General features: G+C 41.6%; 1 protein-coding gene across 2 annotated transcripts in view; it reads left to right on the forward strand.

Annotated features, from left to right (window-relative positions):
- The window catches only part of tbc1d30 (TBC1 domain family, member 30), a 76196-nt gene extending 68260 nt beyond the window's left edge, over positions 1–7936 (forward strand). For both annotated transcript variants that reach the window (XM_078416643.1, XM_078416642.1), the window contains 2 exons: positions 821–892; positions 6895–7936. In XM_078416643.1, coding sequence (XP_078272769.1) covers positions 821–892; positions 6895–7658 — 836 coding nt within the window. In that variant the 3' untranslated portion in view covers positions 7659–7936. The remainder of the gene's footprint in view (positions 1–820; positions 893–6894) is intronic.
- The last annotated feature ends 10157 nt before the right edge of the window (positions 7937–18093 follow it).

The raw sequence follows: 18093 nt of genomic DNA on the forward strand, positions 1-18093 counted from the left end.
AGGTTACATCACTGATGATGTGTGAGGAGCATCGAGAGATGTATTCATCAAAAAAAATGTAGTCTAATTGCACTTCCTAGTGATCTGATTAACAGCACATTGATTATGAAGACCACATGAACAAAGGTTTAATTACACTTGCCGTTTTTCACTGGTTTTACACACGATGATTGAAATGTACTTGTGTTAGTAACTTTACTGACTGAAGCAATGGTGGAGAGTATCTTCACCAATTACCTAATCATAGAAGGAGTATTGGTCCTGGTTTCAAGCTGGTAGACCGGGCCCTCAGTTTAACCTTTGGTTTGTAATGGGCTACATGATTGCCACCAATATTCTTGTAATGGTATATTGGCCATAGTGCCAATTGAAATAGGAGTAAAATAAGGTCAATCAGACTTCCCTCTTTTGATGGATATTGATTGTCGAAGATGATGGAAAATGCAGAATTGCGGATGAAGCAAAATTGAGGTTGAATATAATTCCTCTCATTATCAAACAGCTTGCTGTCTGGGCTCATTCATGAAGACCAGCCATTTATATTTGTTCTGGTCAGATACAGTGTGGTATATGTTTCACTAAAGGTGGGTAATTTCCATGGATGAGGAAGAATGACAAATAGCAAATAAAAAAACCTGATTGTTTAACACATAAATTATCAGTAAACAGAGGGAGAGGCATGTGGAACAAAGTATTTCAGAACTATAAAATGAATCAATTCTAATATATTACTGATTTCCGATCAACATACCAGCAATGTAAATTCTGTGCCGATTATTTCATTTTGTCCAGTTTTTAAATTTTGTGTTTCTTTTATTAGGAACAGAAAATGAAATGAATCCTGGGGTCATCTCAGATCATAGGGACCAGATGAATAATGCTATTGAAAGAAGTTAGTGTATTTTGGTTTTATTTTTCATTCATTGTTCTCCATTAACACTAATGTACTGAGGCTCAAAATATACTAACACCTTTGCATAAAATATTGCTGCTCTCTCATTTTAAAGCATTGATCTACTGTCTTCTTCCTCCTTTTTTTTTTTAGCTATGTGGTACCTTTTTTATAGAATAAATCGCAGCAGTATATTGAATCTTGAAAACTACTTCAATCACAGTATTAGTTTTTGTTGAGGTGGGTCCCGACCCGAAACATCACCCATTCCTTCTCTCCAGAGATGCTGCCTGTTAACAGGCTGAGCTACTCCAGCATTTTGTGTCTACCTTTAGTTTTTGTTAATATCTCTTCACCATTTTCAAGATGGTGGCCATCTTGGCTATTGACACACGGACCTTTACTCAAGAGGAGATAAATAAAAAATGAAAACAAGGTTCCCTTAATTGTTATTGTTAACTCTGATGTTACACACATAGTACAAGTGATCTAATATCAATACAAGGCTTGTATATGCTGGAATTTAGAAGGATGAGAGGGGATCTTATTGAAACATATAAGATTATTAAGGGATTGGACACGTTAGAGGCAGGAAACATGTTCCCAATGTTGGGGGAGTCCAGAACCAGGGGCCACAGTTTAAGAATAAGGGGTAGGCCATTTAGAACGGAGATGAGGAAAAACTTTTTCACTCAGAGAGTTGTAAATCTGTGGAATTCCCTGTCTCAGAAGGCAGTGGAGGCCAATTCTCTGAATGCTTTCAAGAGAGAGTTAGATAGAGCTCTTAAAGATAGCGGAGTCAGGGGATATGGGGAGAGGGCATGAACGGGTACTGATTGAGAATGATCAGCCATGATCACATTGAATGGCGGTGCTGGCTCAAAGAGCCGAATGGCCTACTCCTGCACCTATTGTCTATTGATAATAATGCAAAAGGTTTAGATGAGGTAATTTTGTTAGGGTTTCCTAAAACAACATGTGGCCAGCCCAGCTTGAGGAGGGACCATACTAGGCTTGGTATTGTGAAATGAGCCTGGTCAGGTAACTATAAGAAAATAACTGCAGATGCTGGTACAAATCGATTTATTCACAAAATGCTGGAGTAACTCAGCAGGTCAGGCAGCATCTCGGGAGAGAAGGAATGGGTGACGTTTCGGGTCGAGACCCTTCTTCAGACTGATGTCGGGGGTGGGACAAAGGAAGGATATAGGTGGAGACAGGAAGATAGAGGGAGATCTGGGAAGGAGGAGGGGAAGGGAGGGACAGAGGAGCTATCTGAAGTTGGAGAAGTCAACGTTCATACCACCGGGCCGCAAACTGCCCAGGCGAAATATGAGGTGCTGCTCCTCCAATTTCCGGCGGGCCTCACTATGGCACTGGAGGAGGCCCATGACAGAGAGGTCAGACTGGGAATGGGAGGGGGAGTTGAAGTGCTGGGCCACCGGGAGATCAGTGGCGTTAATGCGGACCGAGCGCAGGTGTTCAGCGAAGCGATCGCCGAGCCTGCGCTTGGTTTCGCCGATATAGATGAGTTGACATCTAGAGCAGCGGATGCAATAGATGAGGTTGGAGGAGGTGCAGGTGAACCTCTGTCTCACCTGGTCAGGTAACTGATGTTTCAGTGGAAGAACATTTTGGGGATAGTGATCACAATGTCGTAAGTTTTAAGATTATTTTGTATGTGGATAAGTCTGGACCTTGGGAGGAGGTACTAAATAGGAGTAAAACACATTGCAATGTTAATAGTCAGAAGCTCGGGAGAGTAAATTGGGAGCAGTTGTTGCATGAGTCCACATCAGACGTGGGAGTCATTTACATGCCAGTTGATCAAAGTTCAGGATCGGCGTGATGCAGTAAGGTGGTGGATAGCGAAGGAAGCTAACTTTGGATGACCAAAGAGATGGTAAACTTGGTCGCAAAGAATAATGAAGTGTATGTAAGATTTAAGATTAAATCAGACAGGGCCTGTGAAGAATATAAAATAGGCAAGAAAGAACTTCTGGACAATTGGAAGATCCAAAAGAAGCTATGGAATGTCTTTGGTGAATCGGATTAAAGAAAATCCCAAGGTTTATTATGTATACATTAAAAACAAGAGGGTAACAAGGGATAAATAGGATCACTCAGGAATAAAGAGGGAATTTGTGCTTGGAGTCAAAGGATGTAGGCGATGTACTAAACAAATGCTTTGCATCTGTGTTCATCAAGGTGAAGGACACGGACGACAATGAAATCAGTGTTGACTTTACTAACCTGCAAGGGCAGTTTGAGATCAAGAAGGAGGTTGTGTTGGGGTACATGAAGAGAAATTAAGATGGATAAATCCCAGGGCCTGATGGCATCTATCCCAGGTTATTAGAAGAGAGAGGAGATTTCACAGGCCTTGATAAAGATCTTTGCAACATGTTTGGCCGCAGGCAAGGTCCCAGAGGACTGTAGTGCGGCCAATGTAGACTGTAGAGTAGCCAACGTCTCTCTTTTGTTTAAAAAAGGAAATAGATATAATCCAGTGAATTATAGGCCGGTGATCCTCACATCAGTAGCACAGAAACTGTGGGAGAGGATTCTTCTAGCTGCGATTTGCTCCCATTTGGAAGGGAATGGGTTAATTCAGGCCAGTCAGCATGGCTTTGTGCCTAGCAGCTCATGTCTTACTAACTTAGTCAAGTGTTTTGAGAAGGTGACAAAGACGATTGATGAGAGAAGGGCAGTGGGTTTCTGTCTACATGGAGTTTAGGAAGGCTTTTGATAAAGTCCCCCATGGTAGGCTGATCCAGAAGATCGAGATGCATGGGATTAGTGGTGACTTGGTCGTGTGGATTCCGAACTGGCTAACCGATAGAAGATAGAGGGTTGTGGGGGCAGAGTTTGGATGTTTGTGACTAGTGGAGTTCCGCAGAGATCTGTGCTGGGACCTCTGTCGTTTGCGATTCTTATAAATGATTTGGACATCTGTAAAAGGGTTGGTTGGTATATTTGCAGGTGACATCAAGATTGCTGGTGTAACAGTGTGTCAAAGGCTATCAAAGAATGCAGCAGCATATAAATGGGTGTAGAAATGCCAGGAGTAATACGAGCAAGTGTGAGTTGTTGCATTTTGTGAGGTCAAATATAAGGGGAAAGTATACAGGTAAATATAAGGCAAAACCCATAACACACTTAATGTACAGAGGGATCTTGGTGCCCAGATCCATAGCTCCCTGAAAGTGGCAACACAATGGTAAAAAAGGTTCATGATATGTCCACCTTCATTGTTTGGTACTTGAGTGGAGGAGTCAAGAGGTCATGATGCAGCTTGATAAGATTTTGGTTACACATTGGGAGTTTTGCACCCTGTTCTGGTCAACACATTATAGGAAGGATGTTGTTGTTGTTGTTCGTCCTTCGGTTTCGAAGATGACCATGACTTTATTTTCAGTTGGAGGATTGGTGACTGTGGGTCCGGAAGTGACTGGTGAGGACAATCCGGGCCCGGAAGGCACGCCCACACGTAGGACACAAGTGGATGGGTGCTGTAGTGAAGGTGGAGGTAGCCCGGTAGCCCAGGAAGGATGTAGAGGCTTTGGAAAGGGGGCAGAGGGGGTTTATGAAAATACTGCCGGGGTTAGATGGTATCACCTACCAGGAGAGATTGGACAGCCTTGGGTTGCTTTCCGTGGAACCCCAGAGATTGATGGGAGAACTGATAGATGTATATAAACTCATGAGACATATAGATAGGATAGACCATCAGAACCGTTTTTCCCAGGGTGTAAATGTCAAAGACTAGAGCACAGATTTAAGGTGAGAGGAGCAAAGTTTAAAGGAAGTGTACGGGCAAATCTTTTATGCAGAAGGTGGTGAGTGCTAGAATGTACTGACAGGCGATGGAGGCAAATATGATAGTGGTGTTTAAAAGACTTTTAGATAGACACATGGTTCTGCAGCAAACAGAGGGACACGGATAATGTGCAGGCACATGAGATTAGTTTAATTTTTTGGGCACAGATGTTGTGGGCCAAAGGGACTGTTCCTATGCTGTACAGTTCTATGTTCCATCCCAGGTGATAGAACTCACAGACTATTCCATAAACTAGCAAATTATATCACCTATTAACAATTACCTCTAAACTTATTATATTTCTTTGAATATTCATGAAAAAGATGGTGCTCTTTGCCCCCCGCTTCACACTCGCATACTTAATGTATTTTGTGTAATAAATAGCCACTCTTATAATTCAGTTGCTTATCGTGTGCATTCATCATTTAACTACATCTTCTAGTACAGAAGAATATTAGCTTGCAAGTATTTATTTGCAATCTTCCTGTTCCCATGGGATATTAGATCTTTAGACCCCTCACCAATCCAGGGCTGGTCGGAAGAGATGGGACTTTGGACGTTAAAGATACAGCATGGAAACAGCCCTTCGGCCCACCAAGTCCATGCCGACCAGCAATCAACCCATACACTAACACTATCAAACACACTAGAGACAATTTTACAATGTTACCAAATCCAATTAACCTACAAATCTGTATGTCTTTGGAGCGTGGGTGGAAACTAGAACACATGGAGAAAACCCACGTGGTCACAGGGAGAATGTACAAACTCCGTACAGACAGCACCCGTAGTCAGGTTCAAACCTGTGTCTCTGGAGCTGTAAGGCAGCAACTCTATTGCTGTGCCACTGTGCTGTCATATTGATCAAAACTATGTCACCTATATTGGGATTTTAATTTATGTAAACCTCAACAGAAAAGAACATTCTGCGTCTGTGCAATACAAAATAATTCCTCATAGCCTCTTGATTGCTTAACAACGACATTATTCCATTTCCACAAAGAAGAATTTAAATGGCAGTTCTACAAATCCAGACTGCTTCTGACCTTTTTTTAAAAATTACCGCCAATCCATTTTGTTTTAATACCTGACAGGATTAAGGATGGCGTTTCTTTTAATTAGCTCTTATGAAATGGTCAAAAGGCTGAAAAGGGGCAATTATTGAAAAGCAGAGTACATTAACTCCAATCCTGATTACAGGAATGTAGTTCCTGGATCTGCAATGCTCAAATCAAGTCATGCTTATGAAAGAGACAAGTATTTAATCAGACTAAGTTTATTATATTTTTTCTTCATAGCACAATATATTTTGGGGTTAAATACCCTAACAGATTGGAGTAGTATAATGTTGTTTCACAGTGGTTTACTTCACGATATTTCACTTGTAACTTCTTATTTTTAATTAAATCATGATCGATCTGTTCATGAGCAGCACACAGAGACAGGATTTTAATTGGATGGCAATATTTAATTGCTAGTTTGTTTATATGTTGGTTTATAACTCAAATAAAATGATAAACAAAAATAGAAAATGCTGAAAATACTCAGCAGGTCATGCAGCATCCGCGGAGGGGAACACAGTTATGTTTCATTTCAGAAACCATTCCTTATAGATGCCGCCTGACCTGCTGAGTATTTCCAGCATTTTCTATTTTTGTTTTTGAGTTCCAGCATCTGCACTTTTTTTAATTTTCAAGTGAAGCTATTTTCTGTTTGATATTCTGTGACAAAATGCATCTTATATTTTTAATTTTCTAGTCTGATGTTAGTATTAAGCACACACTCCATATATGTTCCATAGGCTAGACTTGCATTGTAGCTCGTTCACCTCTGCCTCAAACTCAAAACAGCATCATAAAATGTGACTGTTCTCTACTGTACTTGTGAGCTCTGGAGTGTGGCTGCCAAGTTGTTCTGGACTGCAGCCAACAATGTACAGTGGACAAGTGCCCACCAGGATCTAAAGTTAAAAGTGCTCAGCCTTTGAGACAACAGGCAGTCAAAGTTCAGCAAAATCGTACAAAATAGGTCATTTGTTGCCAGTTTCTTAATTGGAGTTTTCAGCATGAACGTTGCGTCCCAGCACTGATTTATTCTGAACACTTTGAAAGAGGATGTGGATTTTTCCCTGTTGTTTATTAACCAGTTTAAAAAAAAAAAAATTAAATTGTGTGTTCTTCAGGTGAAGGAACGGCCACCACCATTCTGCCTTCACAAACCAATGACACTCCAATGATGAATCACCTGCTCCTGGGCAAGAAACTGCACGTCACCAACCGGATCACCAGAAATGCTGTCCTCCACGTGGCCGGATCAAGGGGCCCGCACGACGACACAAAGTCGAAGCTGAACTCGCCCTGGCGCACGCACATCCGTGTTCACCGCAAGAACCTGGCGAGGAGCAGGAACCAGCTGAGCTACAGTGACACCATCGGGCTGATGGAGGAACAAGGGCAAGTCACGAAAGAAAGGAAGGCAAAAGCAGTGGAAGAGTCTTCCCTTAGCTCTGGCGAGTGTGCAGAAGCCGACACTGAAAGTGTTGAGGACCGCGTGCTCGCACAAGGAGACGGGGTGTCCACCACGCTGGTTTACAAGGACGCTAACGACAACGTGACTGAGATCCAGCACCAGCTAAAACGGCTGGATTTAACCCAAACCGACACAACTACAGCGGAGCCTCCCAGCCCGTCGCCAAGCCTATGGCATTCCTCCGATTCTTCGGATTCTGATAAAGGAATTCCAGATCTCGCCCACAGGATTAGCGCTGTGAAGTCTCAGACATTTAGCCCATTTCCCAGCGTTAAACCTCCCAGAAAATCAGCAGCCGCGAGAAACTTGGGTTTATACGGCCCAACGGAGAACACTCCGAGCGTTCACTTTCCCCACATGAGGAAAGGTGCGCAGAGTTCTGGAAGCAGCAAAGTAAGCATGACCAGGAAGGAGTGAGACCGCCAGAGACGTTTGGTGATCACCACTTTGATATAATTTATTCTTAAATTAAGATGTTTAAAAACACTTTATATCATGTGCAATGTTACAAAACCTGCAGTATGTAAACAACACGTTAAAAATTAATCGTGGTCAAATTTTGAAGTATTGTTGGATTAAAACCATTTTTTGAAATTACGGACCAATATTAGAAGCGCTGTCGTCTAATATGAATGGATAATTTATGGCGAACCAAAAATTAATGGTGGTAATTCTTAAACTTGTCACTGTTATTGTCCTATCTATAGCTATTGTATGAAGTGACAATAAACAGTACTGTTTACAATTTTAACAGCAGATTCTTTTTCACTATTCACTTAAGGGAAAGATTAAAATCTCGCAATAATTATGGTTTCATACCTGTTACCAAACTTACTCAATTGCAGTTGCATGGGAAATTATGAATCCTAGAGAAAATATGGAACTATTTTAAGAACCCAGTACAGCCCGTACACATTTTGACATTTATGCGATCTCCAGAGGCATTAAGTTGACTATATGTTGTTTATGGCCAGGTTCCATCTCTCTCCCTGACCTTTGCAACTCGGAATCAAAATGACTCTGTCATTTTCAGACCACATTTCTACGTCACTTCTGGCACAATTTGATTCCACCCCTGCCCCAGTCCATTTTCTAGTGAAACCCGCATCCATGTTTCGTTCATATAGGTCATGTAGGTCTGAAGAAGGATCTCGACCCGAAATGTCACCTATTCCTTTTCTCCAGAGATGCTGTCTGACCCGCTGAGTTACTTCAGCGTTTTGTGTCGGTCTTCCATGTCTTGTTACTTGTGGAGTTGACAGTTCTTGTCAGCGATTCCTGGCCAGTGTTACATCCCCTTTCTACCTGTTCTGAGTCAGATTTGGGAGTTTATATTCTACCTCGGGTGAAGACCAAAATTTGGGCTGAAACTTCAATGCCCGACTGTATAAAATCTCCAATGTTGGAAGTGCTGGAGTTTTTTTTGAAGGTTGAACTGTTAAAACAAATTTCAGCCTGCAACACCACTGGATGAATGCAAATGCAACCAGCCCTGTAGCAATCCTTTAGGGAGTTAACTCTGTGATCCTGAAATACTTGTGTTTTGATAAATGTCACATTTTTAAAAATGATCTGCTTTTTATCATATTGCTGCTGATGGGATTATGCAAATTACCTGCTACATTCTCTACATCATATCAAATGCTTCATTTCTTTTTAACCTCCAAAATCCTCTTGTCCATAACTCTGCTGATTTTGCGTCGAATTGCAAAGTCCTTGCACACCTGCGTTTCTCAACATACACGTAGATAGCCACCCAGTTGCGTAGGAAGGAACTGCAGAGGCTGGTTTACACCGGAGAGTCTGAACAATGGTCTCGACCCGAAACGTCACCCGTTCCTTCTATCCAGAGATGCTGCCAGTCCCGTTGAGTTACTCCAGCATTTTGTGTCTAGCCTCCCAGTTAAATAGGTGTTTCTTTTTATTGTTCTCATTCATGTTTAAAAATCACTTCATTGTCTCAGTCCACATTATCTCTGTTTTCTCCAGCCTCTTGAGTCATTCACTTGGCCTTGTGAACATTCCTGAATTTGCCTGTGCCATGTTAAGATGCCAAGGCCTATTGTTTTGGAATTCTTTCCCTAAACCTCGCTTCTCTTCCTCACCATCTTCTGTTCTTTAAAAGTTCCTTCAATCCTTCCTCTTATGCCAAAAATATGGTCATAATTTTTTTAATACATTCAAGTCCGTGTCAAAATGTGTTTGCTATATCTCCTGTGAACCACTACTCCTAATGATCTAATTCAAGTACAAATTGTTGGATATATTCACTTAACATGCAGGAATCAGACTGTTGTGTGAACGTTTACTGGGTAATTTATCGAGGTATTTAAAGAGAAATGTGTCCACTTGCACAAGTGCTAATGGTGTAACGTAGCAGTGATTGTGCATTGTATTCCAACTCTCAAATTCGATTCCATTGACTTCAATGTAGCAGCAACTTTGCAGCATGTTTAGTGATTATGGACAAGAATAATTTATTGACAACTGAGCTTTATAGAGCAAGAAAGTTCCAGGTTAAATCTTTTCTTTCCAGAATTGAGTGACTCAGTGGTAGGTTCACTGCTGAATTGGTACATCATTGGTGATAAAGGAGGACTAAGAGACTCTAAAGGCAGCGAATCCTATGTAATCACTCCTAAATTTATTTTATTGCAACGCACTGCAACATTTACAGATTTTGGCAAAAGAAAGCTGACTCTTTTATTACTATTTGAATACATTTTATTTCAAGAACATGCAACATTTTCTGCCCGGCAACAGTTTTGATTTTCGGGACATTTTAGGTTTCACACTGCGTAGGTGAAAGAGAAAGTGTTAGACTGCTGTGTGCATATTTCCTGATATAACAACTTAATAATGACATTCTATACATTGGTTGAAAGTGTTAAGCCAGCACACATAGTGCTTCCATGTAAGTACTCCAGCCAGTAACACCGAGTCAACCATATCAGATGGCCATGAAGCAATAATTCTGCATGTTTAGCCAACTGCAATGAACTAGATGAATCTGAATAACAGAATGAGCTGGATCTTACTATCCCAGTCTTCCCATGTAGTATTCGATTTCTTCACAAAATGCTGGAGTAACTCAGACTGAAGAAGGGTCTCGACCCGAAACGTCACCCATTCCTTCTCTCCCGAGATGCTGCCTGACCTGCTGAGTTACTCCAGCATTTTGTGAAGAAATCGATTTGTACCAGCATCTGCACTTATTTTCTTATTCCCATGTAGTATTCCAGCCTATGGTCATCCCATTATGGGACTTGCCTGATCCAAATGAGCCTGCAGCATCTTGAACAAAACAACAAAGTGCTGGATGAACTCAGCAGGCCAGACAGGTGCTGACTACCTGCTGAGTACCTCCAATTGCAAATGGCTTATTGTGTTTGTGCAGATATCTGCAGGATCTGGTCACCAATAGGGATGGTGGTGCAGCAGTGGAGTTGCTGCCTTACAGCGCCAGGGACTCGGGTTTGACCCTGACTACTGGTGCTTGGCTGTATGGAGTTTGTACGTTCTCCCCATGACCTGTGTGGTTTTCCCTGGGATCTCCGGTTCCTCCCACACTCCAAAGACGTACAGGTTTGTAGGTTAATTGGCTTGGTATAATTGTAAATTGTGTAGGATAGTGTTAGTGTGCGAGGATCACTGGTTGGTGTAGGCTCAGTGGGCCGAAGGGCCTGTTTCCGTGCTGTATCTCTAAACTAAACTAAACTAAACCAAACCAATAAGGACTTTGGCTGGCTTTGTCAGCTTTAAAGCTACAAAGATAATTAAGGTTGTTAAATATCCTGGATATTGATGGAAGTCCAAGCAGGGCAAACAGAAAGATTTGGCATTCTCCCAAGTACGCCTGGTGTCTCCATGTTTGACAGCATGCATGCAACTCTCAGACATGTTGCCACTTAGAGCCTACAGCACAGCAATTCCCTTAGAACCCACCAGCTTCATTCACTAGGCTTGGATATGGAGAGGATGTTTCCACTACTGGGAGAGTCTAGGACTAGAGGTCATGGCCTCAGAATTTAAGGACGTTCTTTTAGGAAGGAGATGAGGAGGACTTTCTTTAGTCAGAGGGTGGTGAATCTGTGGAATTCTCTGCCACTGAAGGCTGTGGAGGCCAAGTCAGTGGATATATTTAAGGCGGAGATAGATTGATTCTTGATTAGTACAAGTGTCAGAGGTTATGGGGAGAAGGCAAGGGAATGGAGTTAGGAGGGAGAGATAGATCAGCCATGAATGAATGGTGGAGTAGACTTGAATGGCCTAATTCTGCTCCTATCATTTATGATCTTACGACCAAGATCCAGCCCAGGTATTTTGTTGTTATTGTACTTATCTTTTCTTCAAATGTCCTCATTGCCTTGCTCACACCTACCTTGGTAATCAAGTTATAGCTTCCTGTTTATAGACCCCAAAAGCTGGAGTAACACAGCGAGTCAAGCAGCATCTCTGGAGAAAAGGAATTGGTGACGTTTCGGGTCGAGACTCTTCTTCACATCTTGTACTTCGCACAATTCTGGGATTCTTTTCCAAAATTTCTCAGTTCCTCTATTTTTTTAAGACACATCTTAAAATCTATCTCATTTACTAGGCTTTTGATCTTTTTGTCCTAATAATGCTGTATGCGATTTTGGGTGATTTATCAAGATTCTGCTGTTGAGCAATTTCATAGAGCACCCTATTCCAATGCAGTTTGATGTGCACGATATCAATGCACCCATTCATGCAGAGAACACAATAACTCTATAAAACTACTGCTTTGTGTGTTCACTATCTTATGAGATAAACATCGATTACCATTGTAGGAGTAATATTTATCCCCCAAAATATTGTTTGATGTTTTTCCCTTTGTATCCAAGGAATTCTTGTTTCTCTGAGTTGCATTGAAAGGAAAATGGGGCTAAACATGTTCCGTGAGGCCCACCCCTCATTTGCATTGTTCACAATTCCCGAGACAGCCAGATCTGTGTGAGGATGGACATGGGCAATGTATAGATGTAGAAATAGATTGCTGGACTGCTCACTTTATTTTCATCTGTCCGCATCAGGAAGGTCACGTTTCATGAGAGTTCATTGGCAATGGGGCTTGTGTACGAGTCTGCCTCAGATCAGTCCAAAGAAGATAAGGACAATAAGAGTGAGACATGTAGCAAACATATTCATTCATGCGGCCTACAATTTGTTCTTTGAATCTAAGACCTCCAAGCTGCTTCTAATGACCTGGTCGGGTGCGCTCTAATGCCCACCTGTTTGGTACAAACGAAGGGCCGAAAAAATTCCAGATCTATAAATCTAAGGTGGTTCTTAGTTGCATTTTAGAAAACTATTCTGTGGAATTCACTGCCTCAGATGGCAGTGGAGGCCAATTCTCTGAATGCATTCAAGAGAGAGCTAGATAGAGCTCTTAAGGATACCGGAGTCAGGGGGTATGGGGAGAAGGCAGGAATGGGGTACTGATTGAGAATGATCAGCCATGATCACATTGAATGGTGGTGCTGGCTCAAAGGGCCGAATGGCCTATTCCTGCACCTACTGTCTATTGCCTATCGAATTATTTAAGGTGCAGGTCAGTGTACTGATTTTTAAAGTGCATGTTAATAATTTATTGCTGTGAAGTGAAGCATGAGAATTTTCACTGTTATTTCTTTCCATTCCTAACCATTACTTATGGAAGGGGAAGGTTCATTTCACCCTGATTCAAAAGAGGATGCAATTATGTACAGTTATATAAGCTAGCTATTTTTATGCTCATTATTAATACATATGATCTTCAATCTAACTTATTGTGACAGCATAAATGTAACCTCTCCACTGCTGTGAAAGCTCTCATTTTGTAACAGTAACTTGGAAAAGGATCCATTAATGACCCCATTAAATATTAAATCATTCTGCGAAAATGGTACAAACAGTGACATTCAAGCAAAAGGGAAACGCTCAAAGGTCCCGATACAAATGGTCACCAAACTATTCCCGCCACAGATGCCGCCTGACTGCCTGTGTACTCCAGCACTTTCTGTTTTGCTCAAGATTCCAGCATCAGCAGTTCTTTGAGTCAACACTCCAGTCATTCTTTAATAAGAAATTAATAATGACGAGCCGTCATGGTTTACCTAAATGCCAAAACAAGGTAGAGAAGCAGGCAAACAGATATGGCAATAGCATACTTAACAGGGTTTCAATTCTATTTAGGTGCTATTTCTGTGGTGAGTGCACAGATTTTCAATCTCCTTCGACAGATGTGGAGAATGTTTGAGATCAGTTTACAACTAGTTTTAAATTTCCAAATTTGTGTAGTCTTCCAACTTTACTTGCTTGAGAATAAATTGCAAGCAAGAATCCTTCAGCAAATAAACTGTCAATAAAAAGTTTATTAATCACATGAAATAAAAGGAATTTATTTGCAATGTTTTAGGATTTAACTTATGTTAAGATGTTTAACAAATTTTTTAAAATCCTGTAACTCTAAGCCTGGCAGCTACGTTAATTGAAAATAACAACGGTACTGCTATAAAGAAAGGGTATGGTGGACATTCACAGTAAGTGTTTGAAAGAGATCAACAAGCCACTGTTTCAGGCTTACACTCAAACCATAGACTAACAATGAGTCAGGACATATCAACAACATTGTTATTTGGTGGATTGCCGTATTCTCTCTAATTACTTCTGAATAAAACGAGAACAAATCATGCTGATTTTACAGTATAAGGTTTTGAGTCATTAGTTGTTGGTGATTAGGTTCCATCAATGAGCAGGATTCTTTCTAGATTAAATGGACAAGTTAAATGAAAATAATTTTCTTCTGACAGGAGTTTTGTGCATCCTGCAGTTTTGTGCTGTTTCTCTTGCATTCCTGCCAATCTTCCAGCATAATTACAGCTGGGAACAGCTCTGTGGAAATTCTATCTCTACCTGATACATTTGAGTCAAAGAAGATTCATTGTCTTATTAAGCTCACTATGAACCTGGGACTGACAGAAAGACTTGATTGCATATTTGTGATGTCAGTGGTCTGAATGTTTCTCGATTAAGAGATTCACTCTGTCTGAAATCTGCCCGAATGGTGCTGTTACCAGGGGATTTATAATAAAATCCCCTTGAGATGTCACCTGGATGTCCATGTTTTTTGGGATGACATTGGGGCTGATAGCAAAGCCTGGGAAATAAAGCAAGACTGGGCACAGTTTTCGACTAGTAGAGAGCTTAAGATCTACATCCTGACAGTGGAGACAAAATGATCTATGTTAAAATAGCTTTTGTCGTGATTCTATGAATGTGACTGGACAAAATTTCAGTATTGGGATTTTTGAGGATGTATTACTCAACTCCCCGACTGAACAGTGATTAGACACAGAAACGGGCTGTTTTCTCTTTTCCAAGACAGTGTTCCAGTCTAGGAAAGGAGCAAACAGCCCATTTCTGTGCATAGCCACTGTTCAGTCGGGTAGATGAGTAATATAATACGATGAGATCACTGCAAGTGCCTAGACAGGTGCCAGTGTGAGTCTACCTATGAGACAACAGTCTGAGATGCCATGTTTTGGATGGTTGAATTGTACATCTTTATCAGCACAATCACCAGTGAATGGAAATGTAGTATTTGTAATATGATAAAGAAATATTTCAAACCAATCACCAAAAAAATCATCCTGATAATCCCAAAGCTTCTGCAGTGCCAAGGAACTAAGGTCAAAGTGCAGATCTGTTGCCAGAGACGTTATGAATTGTGGTTGTGAGTTGTAAATCAAATGTCCAGTGTTAATCCTATTGACTAAGTCGGATTAAGAGTAAGATTCATCTACGATTCATCTAGCTAAAAATGATCTATTCTATATTTTTTCTTGATCCCCATCCCCTTTGAACTTTCATTTTCACACCTTAGCCTTCCATATCTCTGTGTCTCCCTCTCCCCTGACTCTCAGACTGAAGAAGGGTCTCGACTCGAAATGTTGCCCATTCCTTCTATCCAGAGACGCTGAGTTACTCCAGCATTTTGTGTCTATCTTCGGTGTAAACCAGCATCTGCAGTTCCCTGCAACACATTAAGATTCATCTACATCAGTAGGTGTGAAGTCAAGTATAAGGTAGACCAGGTAACAATAGCTCATTTACTCTCCTGAGGGCTTATTTATGAGTGAATCATATTATCTTTCCAACAATCATAGTAGTTTTGTGGCCATCTTTACATATAAATGTCGTAATAACGCAGACTGTTTCCAACATTTTCTGTTTCAAATGTCCCTTTGCAGCTTTTTTGATTTTGATTTACTAATGATTATTCAGCACAATTGTTTCATGAAGATGGTTGTGAAAGATTGCAGCAGAATCTGGATCGATTGGCCAGGTGGGCTGAGGAATGGTTGATGGAATTTAATGCAGAGAAGTGTGAGGTGTTGCAATTTGGGACGTTGAACAAGGGCAGGACCTACACAGTAAATGGTAGGCCTCTGGGTAGTGTTGTAGAGCAGAGGGATCTAGGAGTACAGGTGCATGGTTCCTTGAAGGTCGAGTCGCAGGTAGATAAGGTGGTCAAAAGGCCTTTGGTACTTTGGCCTTCATCAGTCAGAGTATTGAGTATAGAAGTTGGGAGGTCATGTTGCAGTTGTGTAAGACATTGGTGAGACCGCATTTAGAATATTGTGTTCAGTTCTGGGCACCGTGTTATAGGAAAGGTATTGTCAAGCTTGAAAGGGTTCAGAAAAGATTTACAAGGATGTTGCCAGGACTAGAGGGTGTGAGCTATAGGGGGAGGTTGAGTAGTCTGGGTCTCTATTCCATGGAGTGCAGGAGGATGAGGGAAGATCTTATAGAGGTGTACAAAATCATGAGAGGAATAGATCGGGTAGATGCACAGTCTTTTGCCCAGAGTAGGGGAATTGAGGACCAGAAGACATAGGTTCAAGGTGAAGGGGAAAATATTTAATAGGAATCCAAGGGGTAACCTTTTCAAAGGGTGTATGGAACGAGCTGCCAGAGGAGGTAGTTGAGGCTGGGACTATCCCATCATTTAAGAAACAGTTAGACAGGTACATGGATAGGACAGGTTCGGAGGCTTATGGACCAAGCGCAGGCAAGTGGGACTAGTGTAGCTGGGACATTGTTGGTCGATGTGGGCGAGTTGGGTCGAAGGGCCTGTTTCCACACTGTATCACTATATGACTCTATGACTCTTAGAAACATAGAAACATAGAAAATAGGTGCAGGAGGAGGCCATTTGGCCCTTCGAGCCAGCACCACCATTCATTGTGATCATGGATGATCATCCACAATCAGTAACTTAATTGCCTTATGACAATTATTGATTTATTATTGCTAGTATATAGAGTGGTGAAGAGAAAAAGTGCAGTCAGTTTTAAAGATCAGCCCGTCTTTTGCCAGTGAGTTGGTTTTCAATTATTGACCCAGATGTACAAGAAGAAGGTTCTGGGAAAATTCTCAGTTGAGCAGGATTCACAGAGAGGGAAACACAACGGATGATACGGTTAATGACCTTCCATTTCCAGCATTTTCTCTTTTTATTGTTATACCGCGAGTTAGGATTGGGCCGGCCTTTTTCTTAACCAGTCCACCAGCCTAGGCGAGGGATTACAATGCTTTCAATGTCCTCTTTCTGAATGTGAACCTCAATATTGTAGCACAGCGCCACCTGCAGGTTGGATGATGCCGACTGCATCAAAATGAATGTACTCTCAGTCTGAAGAAGGGTCTCGACCCAAAATGTCGCCCATTCCTTCTCTCCAGAGATGCTGCTTGACCCATTGAGTCACTCCAGCATTTTGTGTCTATCTCCGGCTTTTAAGGAATTTTCTTCCAAGTCCTATCCGTAGTTTGTTTGTCTCTCCTCTCTTCATGATGACTCATTCTAAGGGTGCATTTGTACACTTATTTCCAGTTTTTGTGCGCCTTCTTAATGTAGCAATTAGTTACACACGTGGCCAGTGTTTTTATACCCTTTCCCGTGTGCCTGGCCTGTTGGGGATGCAAGCAAGCAAGTAAAAGCGGAGCCCAGTGCTGCTTTCATCTAATGTTCACACATCTGATAAGCTGCAACCTGAGGAGATGGTGTTCCTTTCCATGCCGGCGAGCATTAGTCCACTTGTAGTTTCCCACTGCACTCATTTCAGTTGCAACCATGAAATCTTAAAGGGATGACAACAAATGCAAGAATCACTGTGATTCAAAGCCTGTGATCAATTGGTATGCTGGGACCCTTTCTGTTTGTTAGATATGAAGGTGGGAGGTATGATTAACAATACAATACAATACAATACAATATATCTTTATTGTCATTGTACAGGGGTACAACGAGATTGGGAATGCGCCTCCCATACGATGCAATAATTTAATTAGCTAGTCAATATTAATTTAAACAACAACAACCCAACGAAACAAATTGTAACAGTTTAAGACAGAATAAAGTGCAAGTAGATATGTGCCGGATCACTGTGCGATGTGACCATCCGGCTCAGCAGGACCGGTTCATAGCAGCTATGGCCCTGGGGATGAAGCTGTTCCTGAGTCTGGAGGTGCGGGCGTAGAAGGCCTTGTATCGTCTGCCCGATGGAAGGACGATGTGACATAAAAATCAGTATTGCAGTTTTGTGGATATTGAGAAGGATGTGGCCTTTGGGAGGACCAATAAGGTAAATGGTAGGGTCTTAGAGAATATCAAAGAACAGAGAGAACTGTGTGCACAAGTCCAAGGATCCCTGAAGGTGGCAGCGCAGGTAAATAAAGTGGTGGAGAAGGTATGTGGGACACTTGCCTTAATTATACAGAATAGTTTTAGATTTAGTTTTAGATTTAGAGAGTCAGTGCGGAAACAGGCCCTTCGGCCCACCGAGTCCGC

Source organism: Rhinoraja longicauda, chromosome 20, assembly GCF_053455715.1.
Source record: "Rhinoraja longicauda isolate Sanriku21f chromosome 20, sRhiLon1.1, whole genome shotgun sequence".
NCBI classification, from domain to species: Eukaryota; Metazoa; Chordata; class Chondrichthyes; order Rajiformes; family Arhynchobatidae; genus Rhinoraja; species Rhinoraja longicauda.